General features: G+C 53.2%; 7 protein-coding genes across 7 annotated transcripts; 4 read left to right on the top strand and 3 right to left on the bottom strand.

The window, feature by feature from the left end:
- Nucleotides 1-1,023: 1,023 nt before the first annotated feature.
- On the bottom strand, nucleotides 1,024-2,347 carry NCS57_00877500 (Chitinase; the record flags this gene model as incomplete). Its single annotated transcript, XM_053058580.1, has 5 exons — nucleotides 1,024-1,694; nucleotides 1,748-1,979; nucleotides 2,040-2,064; nucleotides 2,117-2,266; nucleotides 2,322-2,347. The coding sequence occupies 5 exons, from the start codon at nucleotides 2,345-2,347 to the stop codon at nucleotides 1,024-1,026; spliced, it is 1,104 nt and encodes a 367-aa protein (XP_052912411.1).
- A 4,145-nt stretch (nucleotides 2,348-6,492) lies between these two features.
- NCS57_00877600 (uncharacterized protein) lies at nucleotides 6,493-7,625 on the bottom strand (the record flags this gene model as incomplete). Its single annotated transcript, XM_053058581.1, has 1 exon — nucleotides 6,493-7,625. Exon 1 carries the CDS (start codon nucleotides 7,114-7,116, stop codon nucleotides 6,493-6,495), a length of 624 nt encoding a protein of 207 aa, XP_052912412.1. The 5' UTR covers nucleotides 7,117-7,625.
- A 705-nt stretch (nucleotides 7,626-8,330) lies between these two features.
- NCS57_00877700 (uncharacterized protein) lies at nucleotides 8,331-8,830 on the top strand (the record flags this gene model as incomplete). The annotated part of the gene is made up of 2 exons (XM_053058582.1): nucleotides 8,331-8,450; nucleotides 8,513-8,830. The coding sequence occupies 2 exons, from the start codon at nucleotides 8,331-8,333 to the stop codon at nucleotides 8,828-8,830; spliced, it is 438 nt and encodes a 145-aa protein (XP_052912413.1).
- Nucleotides 8,831-9,483: 653 nt separating this feature from the next.
- NCS57_00877800 (60S ribosomal protein L34-B) lies at nucleotides 9,484-10,173 on the top strand (the record flags this gene model as incomplete). Its single annotated transcript, XM_053058583.1, has 3 exons — nucleotides 9,484-9,521; nucleotides 9,606-9,729; nucleotides 9,985-10,173. 3 exons carry the CDS (start codon nucleotides 9,484-9,486, stop codon nucleotides 10,171-10,173), a joined length of 351 nt encoding a protein of 116 aa, XP_052912414.1.
- Nucleotides 10,174-10,747: 574 nt separating this feature from the next.
- On the top strand, nucleotides 10,748-11,523 carry NCS57_00877900 (uncharacterized protein; the record flags this gene model as incomplete). Its single annotated transcript, XM_053058584.1, has 2 exons — nucleotides 10,748-11,225; nucleotides 11,315-11,523. The coding sequence occupies 2 exons, from the start codon at nucleotides 10,748-10,750 to the stop codon at nucleotides 11,521-11,523; spliced, it is 687 nt and encodes a 228-aa protein (XP_052912415.1).
- Nucleotides 11,524-12,789: 1,266 nt separating this feature from the next.
- On the top strand, nucleotides 12,790-14,694 carry NCS57_00878000 (TYR-PHOSPHATASE-2 domain-containing protein; the record flags this gene model as incomplete). The annotated part of the gene is made up of 1 exon (XM_053058585.1): nucleotides 12,790-14,694. One exon carries the CDS (start codon nucleotides 12,790-12,792, stop codon nucleotides 14,692-14,694), a length of 1,905 nt encoding a protein of 634 aa, XP_052912416.1.
- Nucleotides 14,695-15,288: 594 nt separating this feature from the next.
- On the bottom strand, nucleotides 15,289-17,030 carry NCS57_00878100 (Alkaline phosphatase; the record flags this gene model as incomplete). The annotated part of the gene is made up of 2 exons (XM_053058586.1): nucleotides 15,289-16,980; nucleotides 17,028-17,030. 2 exons carry the CDS (start codon nucleotides 17,028-17,030, stop codon nucleotides 15,289-15,291), a joined length of 1,695 nt encoding a protein of 564 aa, XP_052912417.1.
- Between the last annotated feature and the right edge of the window lie 1,998 nt (nucleotides 17,031-19,028).

The raw sequence follows: 19,028 nt of genomic DNA on the forward strand, positions 1-19,028 counted from the left end.
CCAACGTGCGAACGGCTCCCATGCTGAAGCGGAAGTGGTCGAGGAGGCTGAAGAACTCTTGGGTTTGCTAATGGCAATTGATCAGCATCGACAGCAGCGTCTAGAACAGCATCTTGAAGAAGGACGGCAAGAACGGCCAGAACGGCCAGAACGGCCAGAACAACGAAGACGGCGAAGACGACGAGGGCGCCCAACTCCTGCTAGATCCCTTCAGACGTTCCCTGCGCTGCGGCAAATGCCTATGATGCAGCAACAGCCGCAGGAGCCGACATTGCCTCCACTGCTCGCGAACTCTACCACTTATATGGCCCCAGTTCCAGCCCCATCGGCTGATGAGCAGCCGATGTGGGAGTTTGAGGACTGGTTCGATGGTGAATACCTGGACCAGCTTCTCAGTGATTATCTGCATCCGGAAGGCCAGGAGCTGGTAGAAGAGGTGACGAGGCAGGTTAAGCAACTCAGTCTGGCCAGTAACTTGTCCCAAGAGGTGACGGGACTTGGTGAGCAACCGGCCTTGGCCCACGACCCTACGGTCAATGGACGGGATGGGGAGCCAAGCAGCGAGCGGCAGGGGGATGGCCACCAGCTGCCTCAGTAAGTATCTGCCATCTTTTTTGGTCACTGACGCGTGCCAACAGATAGCTATACTCCGTTTTGGAGCACGAGAGAGAACCGACAAGGTGAGTCTAAATGCCTTTCATTGCCACCTGATTGTAGGCGTTTAGATTGATACGGTCCAACTCGAGTCCATCGAGATTGTACTATGGCCTTTTTCTTATAGCTTCCTTAGATTTCTTTATTTAATGCGAATTTCTTTTTAACTTATTCACAGGGCTCGGAATTTTTGCAACTATTTAATTGACGAGTTGAAAGGAGTAACTCTCCATGGTAAACTACCTACATTGGCTAACATGGACACTAACACACTAGGTAGATACCCAAAACCTAAGTTAAGTTGCCCAACACAACTATCGAATGACAGGAAAGACTTGCTTATCTCAAATCGTATGCCATGCCATCACTTTATGCGCATTGAAGTTCGTTCCAGCCCGCAGCGACCAAACTCTCATCGCCCGTTCGATCTCCAGCACCAGTCCAGTAGAAGAGACCTCCCAATTCCATGGCCTTCGCATATCTGGCCTTGATACGAACCGTGGCGGGGACATCAAAGGAGACGAAACCCTTGTCGCCACCTTCGTCGACAAAGGACGCCGCGGCAACGCTTTCATCGACATGGGCGCCTTCAACCCATTCGCCTGGGAGGTCGCAATAGTCCATCTCTCCAGCCCCTTCAAAAGGATGACCTGGGCCACGTGCCTGGCCAAAGTATCTGGCATACGCTGGAATACCGAGAAGAACCTTGTGGCTTGGGAAGCCGTGGTTGATGACATAGTCAACGCCAGCCTGGCACGAGCTGCGGAGAGTTGGATAAACGTCGTCTTCACCTGGGGGTAGAAGCTGCGCGTGATGGCCACAGACGTCGGTCCATGCACCGGTGAAGTCGTATGCCATGAGGTTGAGAAAGTCGAGCAACTCGCCTACAGTAGGCAGGTCGAGTTGCTTGAGACAGTATTCGCCCACAGGGAGGGCACTGGTCAAGAGATAATCGGGTGCCGGGAGAGCCTGTCGAATGGCTTGAAGGAACAAGACATAATTCTGTCCTGCCTCAGGAGTCTGAGGATGTTCCCAGTCAACTGTTCAAACATGTTGGCCTCTCTGCTTGCACTTCATTTCAGGGCACACTCACTGTCAACGCCATCGAGTTGATGGGTATCGCAAAATTCCTTTATCTGCTGCGCAAAGGTTTCTCTTGCGTCCTCACTCTCGGCTAGGCCAGGAAACTCGTTGCTGCTTCCGCCTCCGCCGATAGACACAATAGTCTTTATGTGTGGGTTTTCGGTTTTCAATTTGGCAACGGCTGCAAGGCAGCCCTTCTCGCCATCGACTTCCATGTCGTTGTCGGCCCATTCGTCGAGAGTCTGCGGATATAAGCGAGTGCTCCATGTTTCAGAGAGGTTGCATTATAGGCGGCTGCATACCCGAAGGGTTCCATCCTCGTTGACGCTAGAACATGTTAGCCTGCGATTGGCGATCTGTGGCTGGCTTGAGGACTTACCCGACAAAGGCGTAGAAGACGTGTGTGATGGAGGAGACATCCAGGGAAGAAGGTGGACGCTCCTTGTAGACGCGCCACGAGGGGTAGTAGACGGCGTTGGCGTATTGTCCGGACATGTTGGTTGATGGTGATGGTGATGATGATGCTGATCTGGGACGGATCGATCTGACTATCCCACTGAGTGCCTAGATCGACAGGGACTCACCGTGGTGACCCCGCAGGCCGTATCATTTTCGCCAAGGTGAGATGTGAGTTGTCGTGAGGTGATTGGATCTGTTCTCGTATCCTATGTGGGTTTCCGAGGACGAGAAGACGCGTTGAGAGTGAGAATATTGTCTGGGCGCTTATCTAAGCTGTAGATGGTGAACATGACAAGGAGAAAGCCAGGCATCATTCTGTTGTGCAATTATTTGAGAAGAGATTCAAATGGCTAGAGTATTGCACTGGTATTGTGTGGTACATGGTTGCTAATGTTCATAACTGGGTTCTACATTGTCTAACGGCAGTAACTCGTATAAGTCATGACGCCTTGATACTCGCAACTCTTCGAGTCCTATTCGAGTCCTCCTCGTATTAGAGATGCCCCGAAACGACCACAACTTGGCAATGATTCTATGATAGTTACTCCCTCCAGTTTGATATGGACTTCGGTCTCTGGAACACCCAACCGCATCAAATCAGTGTCGTCGTCGATCCCGGCCGTCGATCGGAGCCGCACATGATACTGGCGTTTGCCTTTCATGGGTAAAATGTTCTACTCTTTACATCACGGGCGGGAGTGGTTGAGCTCAAGAGACTCGGTCCACTCTAGTCAAGATAGACTAATGCAAGGCACAAATGCCACGAGTTGCCAGCGTCATTGATGTGTGCTTGCTAGAAGCATATATCAACTGCAATCCATGTCGATTCTCGCACTATCTATGCCAAGTTACTGCTCCAGATGTGTTGTATAAACGGAGCATGGACACAAAGCCTTCCGAGAATTACTCCAATAGCAAGATCTGGACTATGCCCGTCGGTTCGGTCTACAAAGGACTACTTCGGATCATCTCGTTCATGGTTAAATTAGTCAAGAACGGATGACACGGCGGGTGAGTACCTTGAAGACTGTCCCCGAACTGGCACGCAAATACAAGCGGAACCAGAACCATGGCTTCAGCTTCGGGTATGCGGCTTCCTCGGAAATCGTATGGCCAACATGTTTGCGAGCGGAACGAAAGCCTCATCTTGTGTCACAAGGCTTCCAACCTCTGCTAGACAGGGCTGCTGGCCAAACAGGCTATCCACGCAGCGGGTAGCCTGGTCTCTGATGCATCCAGCCTTGCCAAACCACCCGGGTTCTCAGGTGACTTCCCCGACTTGATACCCGGAATGCGGATACTGTGCCTACGAAACTTGGGCGTGATCTCGGGAAATGCAAGCACGTGGTGATGGGCCTCGTGTCTCGGATAACGGCCTCCAGGGAGCCTGGGTATCACCAGACCTACAAGTGCTACCGAGATTGCTTTCCCGGGTTTGGAAGCTGGAGAGTTTATCAGGATATTTTGTGTCTCGGACTCCTCTGACATGGTCTGAAGAGGAAAGACGGATGCTTGCTGCGAGGTAGCATGTTAGGTGGGACCTGGTTCTGACGCTGGGAGCCAGATATTGAGGCAATCTCGAGTTTGCCAGCCTCGCTTCGTACATCTCCATTTCTGTACATGTCCTTTGACAATAGCAAGTGTGAGCTCGAGCACGTAACCGAGAGTCAAACAAACGCCTTGTCTACCCCCTGCCGAGTCATCAGTAGTAGACGGCAGACACTGTCATCGGGATACTCAACTCGGAAGAGCGGCACATCAGGGGGCGAGCTGGATAGCCGCAGGGTCAGATGGCCTCGAATCTCGGCCCCCCAGTTATCGGTCGTGCAAGGCAGTTTCGTGTTTGTTGGTTCAGTTTCTGTGACAGACAGATGCAGACGGTAAGATCGTCATGCGCAGGTTTCTCGGTGTGGAAATGACCGGGTCAGTGTGCATGGCCAACAGCTCGAGGCCTTGACAAACAGATTCAGCTATGGTGACGATATCCGCGAGAAAGAAAACACTGCCGCGGGGAGGGGGCGACCTTGTACCTCTGGTAACACAAGGCATCCCGCTTTGACGGGCCCGGCGTACAAGCAGCCGGGGGGTAGGGCCGCTGGCATCCCTACCCGGGATGCTGCATCCACAGCAGAGATGCCGCGGATCTAGCCATCCACGCAGGCTGGACTGCAGGCAGCCGCCACCGAATGGTACTCTCGAGTCTCTGTAGGTAGGCCGACGGCTGCCAACATGTATGCCCAGCTTGTTGAAACCGCATGGCCTCAAGGCTCGCCAATGCCTCTCCCCGCCACGCAGCTGACCTCGTTGTGTTTTTTTGTCGATAGTCTGAATAGCACATTCCTTGTCGATTCGGAGGCTTTCTGCTCAAGGGCGGAGTAAGACGTCAAGATACCAGCTCAGCCCCCTCCTCAGCCCGTCGACCCCCATCTCCCATTGCCGAGGACCTGGATTGTTTGCCTCTCTCTCTGTATGTGATGACTCTCACTCAATGGCCTGCCGGCTCAGCGCAGCGGTGAACCAACACACTACGGCAAACTTGACACCCCCCTCCCTAGTTCTATAGCAGTAGACAAGAGACCGCCCGGATTCGTGTGATTCATGCCCTGTGACGAGGCCCGCGAAACCTCGAGGGCGAATAAGAGCATTATACTCAAAAAGCCATTCATCGTCGTTACCAGAGTGTCGGGTCGGTCGGGGAGGCGCCCAGTGAGGCTGCGTCTGGCATCGGCGTCTGCTAACTCCATGAAGTTGGGACTGCATGGCCCTCTCTTTCTCTTTTGTTGGTGGGAACGGAGCTGATGTCCAAACTTGTTCGTGAGGCTTCCTCTAGCTTGAGAGTGTGAGAGACAGACAAGAAAGTCGTTTATCCCGCAAATAGCCTAATTGGAAGCTTGAAAAGAAGGTCCACTTTGTTGAGGCGCCTTTGTCCTACATGGGCCCAAGCATGGGCATGGGGAGAAAGAAAGAAAGCGTTCGCTTGTACGCACCTCGAGTGGCTGCAGGGCATCTCGACTCGACAAGATGTAGAATCATACCCTTCCAAGACTCGTACCCAAGTTCCTGGACTCCCAGATCCTGGCTCATGCTGTCGATCCTTCTCTCAATCTTCCAAACACCGTCGCACAAGAGCGGCAGTGCACACACACACACATAAACACCAAGAGTACTCGATGCAACCTCTCCACGCCTTGAGGGGTCAGAGGTCAAAGAAAAGACAAAAGGAAAAAAAATGCAACATCATGGTGGGATGTGCTACTGCAGGTCGTCTGGTGCAGAATATCCAATGCGTGGGGCCGGTGTGCTTGAGAGATTGGAAATGTTTGCTTGCCTACAGTGTGCGAGGCGTCAACGACCATGGTCAGAAAACGCCGCTTAGGGAATGCCACATGGAAACGTGCATCCAAGAGGAGGTCCGAGCTCAAAGAAAAGTGTACAGTATGCAAAAGTGAGTGTCTTGATGGATACAACAGGGCTTCATTCATGTCAAGCCGTCATACAACTAGACAAGCCGCCCAAAGAAATGCCCTGACAATAACAGTCTGTGATGGCTTCAAGGGCCCATAAACATACATGGTACAAGACAAGACAAACGTGAGAGCCACATGGGCAGACATATACATTTGGTAGGGTTTTCGTCGCCTTGAGGCACTGTACACACCCTCCATCTCTGGATACTCTATCCTCAGTCCTAACGAGAACATCTGGAGATACTCATCCAGTCCCATTAAAAGAAGTAGTCCTTTTGACACACCAAACCCTCTGTTCGGCCTCACCATAGGTATGACCTAGGGCAACTCACTTGTCGCTCACAAAACTCGGACGGGTGCCCTTCTCTCAAAAAAAGTTGAAACAGGAATCAAGAAGTGAAAACAAACAGACAAAAAGACCAACATGACCGAAACATTCCCTTGCGCGCGCCTTCATGAAGGGGTAGTAGTAATCTCGCAGAGCCCTCAACTTTGTGGGCCCATTTCCCTGAACGCCCAGAACAATCCCGCAGTTTGTCATCAGTAACAATCCTGAAGAACCTCCATCAATCGTACGTCCTGCTGTAGAAAGTCGTTTCCGTGAACAATCGCTTTTCCATTGATGACTGTGTTTGTCATTTGGATCCTGCAAGTCGTGAAACAAGGCCGCTGGGCCCGCGACTGACTGTTGGCCAAAATGCCCCGTCAAACTCGCAGTGACACGCGCATGCCGTGTTTAATCATCCCGCTGTGGGGGTTCCCGACGCGTCTCTCGCCTGGAGAGACCCGGAAAGCTCGCAGCAGTACTGATGGTGGTGTAGTCATGCTCCTACATGACCGTTGAAGCCAGGAGGCGCGATTCAACATCGTCCATCCCCATACCGTCCATGCGCGGTCCCTCCATCCCCTGGAGCCTGGACTCGATAGCTTGGAATCGGGGCTCGTATCCTCCCGCTCGCGCTTCGAGATTCTCCATTCGCTTCTCGATGTTATCTAGGCGCTGCTCGATGCGCATCAGGCCCTGGGCCATGTCGTGGTTGAGGCGATCGAGCTTGTTGGTGAAGGAGCGGATCGAGGTGGCCAGCGGCGCGTTCTCTTGACCGGGAGTGCCAGCGGGAACCCGGGGTTCATGGTTATGACGACCTTCTTGGATGGCAAAGCGCCATTGATTCCCGAGCTGGACTTCGCAGACAGCCTTTGCACGGAAAGGGCAGTCGATCTTGCGCGTCGATGGATTGCGCTTCTTGGCGGTGCTGTTATACTTGACACCACCGCGATCGCAGACAAGATCGTAACGGGTAGGCTTTCCGTCGCGATAGTTGGAGGCGCGCAACTTGACAATCCCGTAGCCCTGATCCTTGGCGACGCGCTGAACAGAGGCCATCAAGTCGTCAAACGTCCTGAAGATGCCTTCTGGTGGGGGTAATAGCGCTGGAGGTGGTGTATTCGGCATGACGATTGCTTGAGCCAGGGTGGCGGTTGTAACGGGGAATTTTGGGGAAAGTGGGGAGGGCAAGTGTCTTGCCAGAAAAGAGCGGCCGTGGTGGCGGTATAAGAGGCTTGGGATAATCGCGTCTGGGCAGTCGCTGTTGGTCGTAGTTCGTCGTCGTATATTCGGTCGATGTAGGTATGTACTATGCAAGAGGCTGGGCTGTAAGGATTTTTCCAATCCGCACTGTTGAACAAGACGACAGCACTTACAAGGTTTAGTGTTGATCCGGTCCGAGCGAGGCCCACTCCGCCTGCAGCAAGGGGCAGAAGTACGTACCCGTTCTGCGGGAGCTTCTTGTCGCGGCGCTCCGTGCAGATGAGAGAACAAGAGTGTTTGAATTCGGAAGGTAGCTCAATGAAGGGCGTGGGTGTGGCTGAAGAGAAAGATAGGAGGACGGGTGTATCAGAGTCGACGAGGTTGCTGCACAAAGGCAATGCTTTTCGGTGATGGGGGAAGATGGTGGTTATATCCTCGAGTCTTTGAGAGGAAGGTAGATTCTTGGAACTGGTGATGCGAGACTTCCCACGTCAACTTGAGTTCCCCAAGCTGCATGGCTAGCACGTGATAGACTGACAATTGAGCATCTGGCAGCGGCCTGGCGCAGCGATGCGGGCTCGCCCAAAGCAAGGAGGGGATACAATCCGTCTCAAAATCTGCTTGCATCTCGTAGAAGATATTATTTTTATCACTGATGCTGTTCTTCTTTCTTTCAACAAAGACCACCAACACGCATGTCACCAGATCGACACGGTGCGGGCTGGCCGTTCCTGGTTCCTTGCTGCCAGCCGACTCGGTTCTGATAGTACCTGGCTCGCAGGCAAAATAACCCGAGAGATGTGGTAACACCGAAACGTCAAAGCTTCTTCCTCCCCTGGCCCCACGCACGTCGCCCAGACCCGTCCCCGACGCGGAGGCAAACGCAGCTGGGAATCAACCTCCAACCTTAACTTTCTAGAATTATTCGTTGCACCTGCTGCACGCAGTGGCTTTTTTGTGTTCTTTTTTAAAAACAGAGCCGTACGCACTCTCCCCAGCCTGGTCATTGTTGCCCTCTGCTCGTCTCATCTGGTCTCGGCCACCGGCTGCGCTCGTGTTGCTGCTCGACACCCTCAAGTCTTGGATACCCTCACACCCGTCGTTTAGTTGAGCCCGGAGAGCAACAACTCCTTGCTGCCATGAACCAGCAGCCACCCACCCAGAATCAATCCCAGGCGCCAGATGCAGCCGGCCAGGGTGAATGGGATGAAGCCCGTCTCGAGGAAGCCATGCAGCGGCTCAAGCTCCTGCATATCAAGGTAATGGTGCTTCCAAGGAAAGAAACCGAGGCGCAAACTTGCTGATCCGGCTCTCGTTTCAGGTTCGGCTCTTGAGAGACACCATACCGCAGATGATCCAGCCGCTTCTGCAGAAGCAGCCCTCACGTAGGCGCCCTATTCCCACACGGAAACAACTTCAGCTGATGCATCTCATCACAGCCGACGCCATGTTTGCCGCCTACATGAAGTCCATCACTGAAGCGCAGAACAACGTCAAGGAGTTCACCGAACTAATGCGCGATGACTTCAGCCAGCAAATAGCTGCTCAAGTCCAGAAGAGGCAAGCAGAGGAGCCGAATGGCATCGTGCCATGGCGACACCAGGACCACCCCGACTGGTTCACTCTTGACAAGAAATGATGATGTCCATAATGCTTTGGTTTATGGTTATTCTTTGATGTGATATTAAGGGCGTTCTTTTAGATACAGGTTCTAGGTAATGTCAGGTAGAGTTGCACTGCTCAGACCCAAGTCTGAGCGACATAGATCCAGTCAGGTTAAGGATCTAGACAATGCCATCCCCGTCTATTGTTGCAACCCTCCTACGCCTCGGTGACAGATTCGCTTAACTCGACCAGTGACCAACCCTGATCCGTCGGTTGCTCGCTGGTCATATTCATACTGTCAATCAACTCACGACAACGAGTTCCGCATCCCAAAAGGAACCTTGGCTAACAAGTTCCTCGGCCATGATCCGGAAATACGAGTTCGCCCATACTCGACTGAGTCCTGAGTAACATGAGCCTGAGGAGAGAGGATCCAATATGTTGCTCAAAGCCTATTCGTCAGTCTCCTTCAATGTGGAGCTAACCAGATCCTGAGTGGAAGAACTCAGGTGAAGAGAGAATATTGTCACGTGAGGCGTTCGGGCAGCCCACTGCCCCACTCTGATTCGTCGGTTTAGCGGGCACAATCCAGCTTCCCACCCACACAAAATTTCCAAAAGCCTCGAAATTCATTCTCGTTCTTGGTGAGATCCTCATTGCAACTCCCGACGACCACCAGCCGCCAAAATGGTTTCCCAACGAGTCACTTACCGCCGCCGCAACGGGTGAGTTCCTGTCTAGATGGTCTCGAAATGAATACTCGAGCCATTGCTTGCGACCGCCGTGGCTAACCTGCGCTTCTCCAACAGCTACAACACCACCTCCAACCGAACCCGGGTCATCAAGACCCCCGGTGGTGACCTCCGCCTGCTTCACATCAAGAAGCGCGGCACTGTCCCCAAGTGCGGTGACTGCGGCTCCAAGCTCTCTGGCGTAAGTCGACCTCGACAGCAGCGAATTCTTTGCGACGTGGCGGATGGGACGAGACGAGCACGATGAGTGTTGGGACCTGGATAGAGGACACGCATACAGCAGACGAGGACACCGACACACCACACTGACTGAATTCTCTACCGAAACGAACCCTCTATCCAACCTCTCTCATCTCGTCTCGAAACATTCACCACCACAAAGGGCTTCTCGGACATAGTCACACAGAACACAAGGACTAACTTTCCCGTCTCATAGATTCCCGCTCTCCGACCCCGCGAGTACTCCCAGATCTCCAAGCCCAAGAAGACCGTCCAGCGCGCCTACGGTGGTTCCCGATGCGGTGGCTGCGTCCGTGACCGCATTGTCCGTGCCTTCCTCATCGAGGAGCAGAAGATCGTCAAGAAGGTGTTGAAGGAGCAGGAGCAGAGCCAGAAGAAGAAATAAATGCAATTTCTAGTTGGCTTTTTCTGCGCGGGAAGGGCAAGGAACTCTGGGGACTCGGTTCACTGCTTTGGTGTTCATTAGGGCAAAAGGGACTGCATGATACATCGGGCCGGGGCCAGAATGGCTGGCCGTCTGCCGTCTTTAGGACTGCTACCTTCCTCTTGGTGGTTTGAATGAAAAAAGAACATCAAGCTGGCGTGGACTGGATTGTCGTCTGCATGAGTGATACTGGGGCTTCTTTGCGTGGGTGAAGTGAGTGCCAAGGTTTTGGCCTATGTTCCGGGGTCTAGGTGAAAAGTTACTGGCGCCTTGAGGTTGAATTAATTCCCTTTGTGGATTCAAGTCTTATGATCAGTGACCCGTAGAGAACATGCACCCCAGTGATAGACGGGAGATTGTTGTTGTACTTTGATGAGCAATCATCATGACGTGCGGGACCGGAAAAAATATCCATCCCCCACGTTGAACCTCTTCCACTTGAACCCTGCAAGCACCAAGCCCAACTCTTGTCCAACCATCAATTGCTTATTCCTGAGCGTCCTCGATACTTTGACGGTTGGTCAACGTCTCAGACATGGCATCGCGAAGTTTTATTCGGCCGTGTAGCGCACAGCGCGTTGTGCGCCAGGCCCTCTCCCAGCCCATCCGACCCTCCCACTCCTCGATCGCAGCTCTCAGAACCTCTTCTCCGACGTTTTCGCACGCCCCTACGCAACCTATATCATGTCGTCGAGCCTTCCACGAAGCCCCTGGTCGGAGAAAGGGCCAAGAACCGCCGGCGCAGGCTCCTCCGACCGACTTTGGCGAACTCGACATACTCGGCAACACTCCCATCCCCTCAACCTCGGTCGACGTTTGCATGTACGATGGATTTGGTCTGAACAGCGGCGCTACAATCACGGACGGTAACGGCGCATTGTTGGTCGACGGAGAGGTGTTCAACTGGCGGCCGTGGGAGGCGAAAGGTTCGTTGAACCTCACCAACAAGAAGGGCCAATTTGAGCTTCCGCCTCAAGCATTCGCCTTGTTTGATTTGATATGGCCTCGCCCTGGTGAGTTCCCATCTATCTCACCGTCCATCCTCTGCCTTGCTGCTCATTGGGAGACGGTTGTTGGCAACACTTGGCTAACTCTATCATAGACCTTCTGATCATCGGAGTTGGCCCATCCATCATGCCGCTGGCTCCTGCTACGAGGCGACACCTGGCCGAGTTAGGAATGCGAGTCGAGATACTGGATACGAGGAACGCCGCTGCGCAGTTCAACCTATTAGCTACGGAGAGAGGTGTGTCGGATGTGGCGGCCGCCTTGATACCTATCGGATGGAAAGACGGGGTTGGGGCCAAGTAATGGGATGGTAAGGTTATGAGGGACTTGTATACATATAATGTAACATTATGAGCATCATGGATGGCTATTGTACTCTTTGGTAGTTGGGTTGGATGGTGGGCAATAGGTTAGACAATGTTGGCGCATGATGGATGTATAGTAGGTAGTGTATATGAACGCCCACTCTTGACGATCTGTGTTGGACAACTCCTGTATTCCATAGGGCCTGGCTTAAATGGCACTTGCTCATAGCTGGCTTGTTGTGATGCTGTGTTTTTCCAATCTTGTGTTTCATCAAGCCGCCTACGATTTTGAGATGAAGGAGCCCCAGCTAGTAGGTCAATAGTCGCGATTCACTGTCACATTATAGCCCATACGTACTTATACAACTTGCCTATCAATATCTCGCTATAATAAGACACTCCATCATAAAAACTATATGTGCTCACCGTCAATAATTCGACCATTTCTTCAAAATTCCATTGTCGTTCAGGGTAGCCCTCTCTAGGGCTGTCGTCAATATTAGATAAGCAAGAATTCAACCCCATGTTTATCTGCTGCACAGATGATTCGCCGCAATCGCTCTTCCAATGACGATCCCTTCGCGACCCCAGGCGGATGATGCAATGCCACGATTGGCTGCCCAACCTCAGACTCAATTCATCGCCGACAGACTCAATCTCAAAATCCCATCATCGCCAATTAAAGCATCTCGTGAGCAAGATCGAGTTCCCCACTGAAGCTCCAGCCTCACACCGCGACTGTCCTACTCAAGCCACTCTTGACCTTCTTTTGAAATTTTTTTTCGCGCGCCCGCGTCTTGACCGCGATTTCCGTGGGGCCTTAGGGTCAAAGAGGTCTTCAAAAACCCAGCCCAGGCCTGGGTCGCTCTCAGATGCCCGGACCTATCCCCGGCACTTGCACGGCGCCTTCACCATATCAATTGGCCTGGTGAGCCTGGCCTTGTCCTCCTCTGTCCTGACGTCGCTCTGTGCCGGCTGGAGAGGCTCCGGTCCCGGTGGCACCAAGGGAACAAACGCAAACTCCAAGTTACTCTTGTTATACCCTTGGCGGTGACTCAACAGCTTCAAATCTCGGATACCCTTACTTGGTAGGAGCTACCGAGGAGCTCGGCCTTTCAACTGCAGCCCAATCCATTAATTGCGGCTCAACTACACCTGGCATCTGTCCTCCACCAACCCCATATCTACCTGCGACAACATTATCCCACTTCAATTGGACCCCAGCAGTCATCCATTGAGCACGCTCTCCTCTCAGACGCACGGCATGACGGCTCCTCACTCCGCGGCCTTCCAACAGGCCATAGACTCCACTGACCCTCATCTCACGGACCCCTCCCTCCTCAAGGATCACTCAGACTTCAAGTCTTACAGCACCAGCCGCTTCGAATATTCCGGGATCCGAGTCTTCTACCGCCAGCATGCTAAAGCCGAACAGCTGCCCAAGAACCCCGCGCCGCTACCGCTGCTCGTTTTCCTCCATGGACTTGGAGGATCTGTCGCTCAATTTCACCCACTGTTGAGCAGTCTTGTTGACCTGGCCCCCTGTTTGGCAATCGACTACCCCGGATGCGGACGGTCCGACTTCTCGGTCACCAGTTGGGAAGCTTACACGACAGAGGCCCTGGTAGAGCTCCTGGAGATCATCATCGAGGATTACCGCGACAAGGATGCAGGTCAACGTGTCGTTCTGATCGGTCATAGTATGGGAACGGCTCTTTCTGCCCAATTGGCTAACACGAAGCTGGCCCATGCAACCTCTCTGTCACAGTATGTGGTAGGATTGGTGGCTATTTGTCCAGTGTCCAGCCCACCCAATGAGTCAACGACTACATGGGCCAGGAGGGCGTTGCGAATTCCAGGCTGGCTATTCGATCTGTGGAGAGCCTGGGACGGCTGGGGTGGTCCGGAGAGCCCAAGTGTCAAGCGTTTCGTTGGAGAAGGTGCTGATGAAGCAACCCGAATTCTCCAGTACCGCTTCAACAAGCAGAGCCGGACCCCAGTCTGGAGGCGAATGGCGAACGGCGCCTTGCCAGTTTACAAGGACGGTCAACCGATAGGCGGCATTCCTACTTTGGATACCTGGGCGGGCCTGGATATTCCTGTTTACCTGATCGCGGGGGAGAATGACAACATCGTCTCCCCCAAGGAGGTTGACAAGATCACCAAAGTCCTGGACCCTGAGAAAGAAACATCAAAGCCCGATGACGGAGAAGAGACAGACCAAACGATTGTTGATGCTGCTGCTCCTGTCAACACCTCGGTACGGCCACGAGATCACATCCCTCAAGCCATTGACGATCTTCGGGATGAGGATTTCCAAGTCATCAGGCAACCCAGGTCCGAAAGCTCCAGCAGCGATAGTCCTAATGATCCTTCGACTCCAAACGAGACGCTGGCCGAACTGCCACCGCAGCCGAATCATCCCAAGAAGGTGGTTAGATCCATTGTGATGCCACCTCCTGCAACGCACGCCGTTCTATATACCCCCTGTTCAGTTCGTGCCGTTGCAGGATTAATATCCGACTTCCTCGCTACGCATATCACAAACAGACTATCCCTTGCTTGGCAGCTGCAGTATCTATCCCGTGAAGGAAAGTGGGATGTCAAGAATCTCGCCAAGTGGAAGTCAGTCAACCCCGTCTCTGAGCCGATTGGCCCTGTCGACAACCCTGTCTTCCGCGCCCTCAAGACACTTCGCGAAGCCGACGACGTCCACTGCCCACCCAACTTTGTCGACAAGTGGGGTGACATTGTTAAAGATGTTATCGACATCTCCAAGGACCAACCCGTCTATGACCCCCGCGGACTGGATCGGGCTGGCGTTCATTACCACAAGTTTCCTACCGTGTCCAAGATCCCCCCACAGGCCCACGAGATCGAGGCCTTTATTAAACTTGTCGATGGACTCCGCGAGAAGCAGGCGGAGCGGGCTGTCGCCGAAAACTGGCCCAACCCAGAAAAGTGCGTCGTTGGAGTCCACTGTCATTACGGCTTCAACCGCACGGGATACTTTATTGTGTGCTATCTCGTTGAGCGGTGCGGCTATGGTGTCCGAGAGGCTATTGATGCGTTCGCCAGGGCCCGACCTAATGGGATCCGCCATTCCCACTTCTTGGACAGGCTATATGTGCGATACAACGTGGATGCTGTCCCTCATACCGAGACTTGACATCATCGCCCTCATGTCAGTATAAGATCTTGATCCGAAGGAAGGGTTGGTGGATAGGGAAGTGTAGTTGAATCGAAAAGGGGGGTTCTTGTTGGGTTAGCAGGTTGGCGTCTGGATGATTGATTGTCTTGTTATAAGAAAGCGAATGAATAGATGGCTGGGCCAAGCGTATGGATTTCACAGTATGGTTCTCCTGGGATGGAAGGGTGGAGTTGGCGTTATGATCTATGGATATCAACATTTCATACTGAGATAGCGCTCTTGTCGAATTGATAATAGTTTCACTCTATCATGGTGATTCGCTTCTGAGACTCTTGTTGTTTGAAATAGAATGAATTGTTTCGTCTGCCTACCCAACGTCCATTGATCTCAGTCATATTCTAGTGACGACAACTACCAAAGTCAAGAGACCAAATCAAACATGGATATTCCAACATGTTACTCCCAATGTTGCCCAGTGTCAATTCCCCTTGAAAACGATTATCGAAAACATTCGTGAATCATGAATGCCTATACTCAAGTCCCAGTTTCATTCTGTAAACATCCTCCTCTTAGATGTGATCTCTAGCGACAGCTTCTATAATGCCATCTATTCTAGATCGATGCGAGGACGTGGTACTCGGCACTGCCAAGAACCGATTCCTCATCTAGTTCATCTGAACCCTTAAGAAGAGACTTGTCCATCTTCTCCTTGAGTTCTTCGGTAATGACATCCACGTCGACATCGAGGTACTCGCGCAGGAACTTGCCAACGTCAGTGTTCTCAACGTTGCCTCGGATGGCGTCAGTGCCCGGGCCGCCAGAGCTGTAGATGTTGACATCGACGGCCGTGTGGCCGTGGGTGCTCCATCCGACATGGGCCCGCAGGGAGATGAGGGCCGAGAAGAGGACAAGAGCGCTCTCGGGGTGCTCGGCGATGGTGGTGATCTCCTTGTCCGAGGCGTTGGAGATACCAAGGCCGCGGATGATGAGCTCCTCGTTGATATACTTCTTGAGCTTCTCCAGGTCCTTCTTCGACTCAGACTCAGACGCAAGATGGGCGTGGAGCTTGGCCGCAAGCCACTCCGCCGAGGCGGTAGCGTTGGCAAGGACCTTGGGGTACCAGTTATAGACTGGGAGGTGACCGGGTTCCTGGATGGCGGTGGCGAGACCACCAGTTTCATGGTCGCTGGTGGCGACAAGGACGGTTTCAGTCTTGCTCTGCTTGATGAAGTCGAGAACGGCCTTGAAGGTCTTGTCGTACTCGAGGACCTCGTGGACCTGAGCCGCCGGGTCGTTAATGTGGCCGGCGTGGTCGATCCTGCTGCCCTCGATCATGATGAAGAAGCCCTTGTCGCTCTTCTCGGTCGCCTTCTCAAGAGCGCGAAGAGCAGTCGTGGCCATCTCACTCAGAGAAGGGTAGATGTCGTTGAGGTTTCGGCGGTCAATCTCGAAGGGAATGTCAGAGGGTGCAAAGAGCCCAAAGAAGGGAAGTTCGACGTTCTCGCCGCCCTTGAGGGCATCAAAGCCAGAGCGGCTATCGGTGTAAGTCCAATTGTGCTTCTCAGTGGCAAGTTTGATGACATCCGTGTCGTCGGCTCGGCAGCTGCCCTCAGTTCCCTTGGCGAGGTAGTTGCATCGGCCACCACCAAGCATAAGGTCTACAGTCCGTCCAAGGGCGCCCTCGCCGATCTGCTGGAGAGCGATCTCGTCCTCCATTTCTCGGACCCTGACATGGGAGTTGAAACATGCAGGTGTAGCATCCTCGATTTTGGTTGTAACAACGAGACCGGTATGGTATCCGGCGCGTTTCGCAGCCTCGAGCACGGTTCCGCAGGGGTCGTGGTTTGGCAGGACGGCGATGGCACCATTGTAGCTCTTCTTGCCGCAAGAGAAGGCGGTCGCGCCGGCAGCGCTGTCGGTGACGAGGGAGCTGCTGGAGCGAGTACGGCTGGATCCCCAAAAGTGCTTGTCGAGGGTCAAGACGTCGTCGTGAGGGAGGCCCTGGACGAACTGCCTGTAGCTGCGAGTCAAGGACAGCGGCGCGGGGCCCATGCCGTCAGAGACCATGAAAACGAGGTTTCGCTTCGCCGAGGGAACATTGCGGTCGTGCCTCGTCTGCTGCTCATGCTGTGTCCAGACGGCAATGACGATGACTGCGGCGGTGGCTACAAGAGCCCAGACAAAGAGGCCGAGCTCGCGAATGCGCGAGTGCCGGACAGCCTTGCGATTATCTGCGTCATCGGAGCGGCCGTGACCGGACAAGAGAGGATCGCTTTCGTTGGCCTCATAAAAAGCCATTGTTAGCTAAAAATCCGCGTAACAGCTTCGTGATACAGAGGAGTAAGACAAACCATGGTTAAAAATGACGGGCCAGCGTCGAGAGTGTGGTTGATAAAGGGAAGAGTTTAGAGCTCCGGCGAGGCAGCGAGCGATAAGATGGCCGCCCTGGTGGCGTCTCAGTAAAGTTCTATCAGGCAGGGCGCGGGACCCGGAGGCCAACAGGGGTCCCAACAGGGGTCTCTACTGCATGGGGCCGCTAACGTTCACTGGGGTGGACACGCTGCTCCGGAAGTGACATCAGTGGTTCACGTGGGAGGGACGGGAGAGGGTTTCATTTGCTCCGCTGCCGGACCCCAACCAGCAGTGTCTCTGTTCCTCCCAAACACAACCAATGAATACTTCTCATCTTGACCACGGGAGCATATCTTTTGACACACGTTTGAGATCATGGGGATTGATGTTTTGCCCGTTGCCTTGAGGACATCTCTTGGATCTCGCTCATCTGCCTGAACTAACTCTATTTATTAGGTCTTTGGCTGCACCTGACTCTATCCCTCCAAGACTGACTCTCCTCTTGCTTGGTCGAAACTTTATACTGACATTAGAAAAATTCTACCTCGAGTGCGGCCCGTCGTTTCAATAGCCTATCGCCCCTCCCGACGACCCGACACCATCTCATGCAGCAAGCTTCGGGCAAACTCCACACTGAGAGAATCCATTCGAATCGGTCTCTCAACGAGACATGCTCCTATCACCTCACGATTTCCAAAGAAACCCCTCACCCAGACGACGTGTCCCGAGTTTTGATGTCAAATTTGCTGCTCAATGAGGGCGCTTCCTGAAGCAGGAGGTTGCGGACTCTCCCGGGTTTGTGGACGGTCAAGCGACCGATTTCGGCAAACCTCAACAAGTCACATACGATCCCAGTGGATTGCCAATGGACCAACATCGATGCAATGGACCCAATAGGCGTTCGAACCTTAGTGACATTCTGGTGCCACGGACGGGGGGCTGTGGTTCTCTCGTCACGCTTTGAAGGACGGATAACCACGTTGCCTCTCGGAGCGAGTGATGACGGCTGTCAAACCGGTTCGCACAGGAGAAAGTTGCTACACACTCACGAGCAATGGTAGAGAGCTCCCAGCAGGAAATGAAGCTGTCTCGTTCGTTTAAACAAACCCTCCCAGTCGCGGATTGTGCGTTTGCGAGTGATGGATGGCAAATCAACTCTGCAATCCGCAGCAAGGCAAGATGATGCCGACTGCGTCGACTGCAATCGGAATCCCACTGCCTCAAAAGACGTCAGCCATCAGCATCACCATGTCCCGTGCCTATCCGAGCACCTTTGTCGGGACACAGCGCAGCGAACAGACCGAGAAAGCTACCCCCCGATCAAGATGCCCCCATGTGCGGCTACATCTTATTAGTGAACCTCTGCGGATGTTATGGCGGCTTCGAGTTTGATACGTCCTGCGACCGGATCTTTGAAGAGCTGAACAGAATAAACGATGCCGACGCCTGGGGTCCTGATACTATCAACGAGGTGCCCTTCTCGTTCCCCGACGAGTGCGTCCCTGGCTGGCACAACACGCGCTTCATCATGACCTACAGGGTCTGTTGCTCTCAGTGGTGGTTTAATTGCCCTTCGGTTACAGTTCCTGGCTACCCATGTCTCTACTACTACGTGGAGAACGTGTAGCATCGAAAAAGAAACATTGGCGATTGTACGATACTGGTGAAGATATTAGACGGAATCAACTCACGCTAAAAGGGGCGGAGTTTAAGGCGTGACAGGTGTGTTAACTTGGCGTTTGGAGAGAGGAGCAGTCATTTCGAGGTTAAGGTGGGTTTGGGGGCGTTATTCAGACAGGTCTTGTTATTTACTCACGATGTTGTCAGTGAGATAGGCATTCATCGGAAAATGCTCCCCTCAATACGGCAACACATTCTTCAACTGTTGCATATTACATTCTGTCTGGACCTTCAGCTTGATATGTGGTGTGTGGGACCTTTTGTGCTCTGCTGAACACGATCGACCGGTCAGAAATGGTCGAAAATAGTTCCGCCGGCTG

Source organism: Fusarium keratoplasticum, chromosome 6 (assembly GCF_025433545.1).
Source record: "Fusarium keratoplasticum isolate Fu6.1 chromosome 6, whole genome shotgun sequence".
Classification (NCBI taxonomy): domain Eukaryota; kingdom Fungi; phylum Ascomycota; class Sordariomycetes; order Hypocreales; family Nectriaceae; genus Fusarium; species Fusarium keratoplasticum.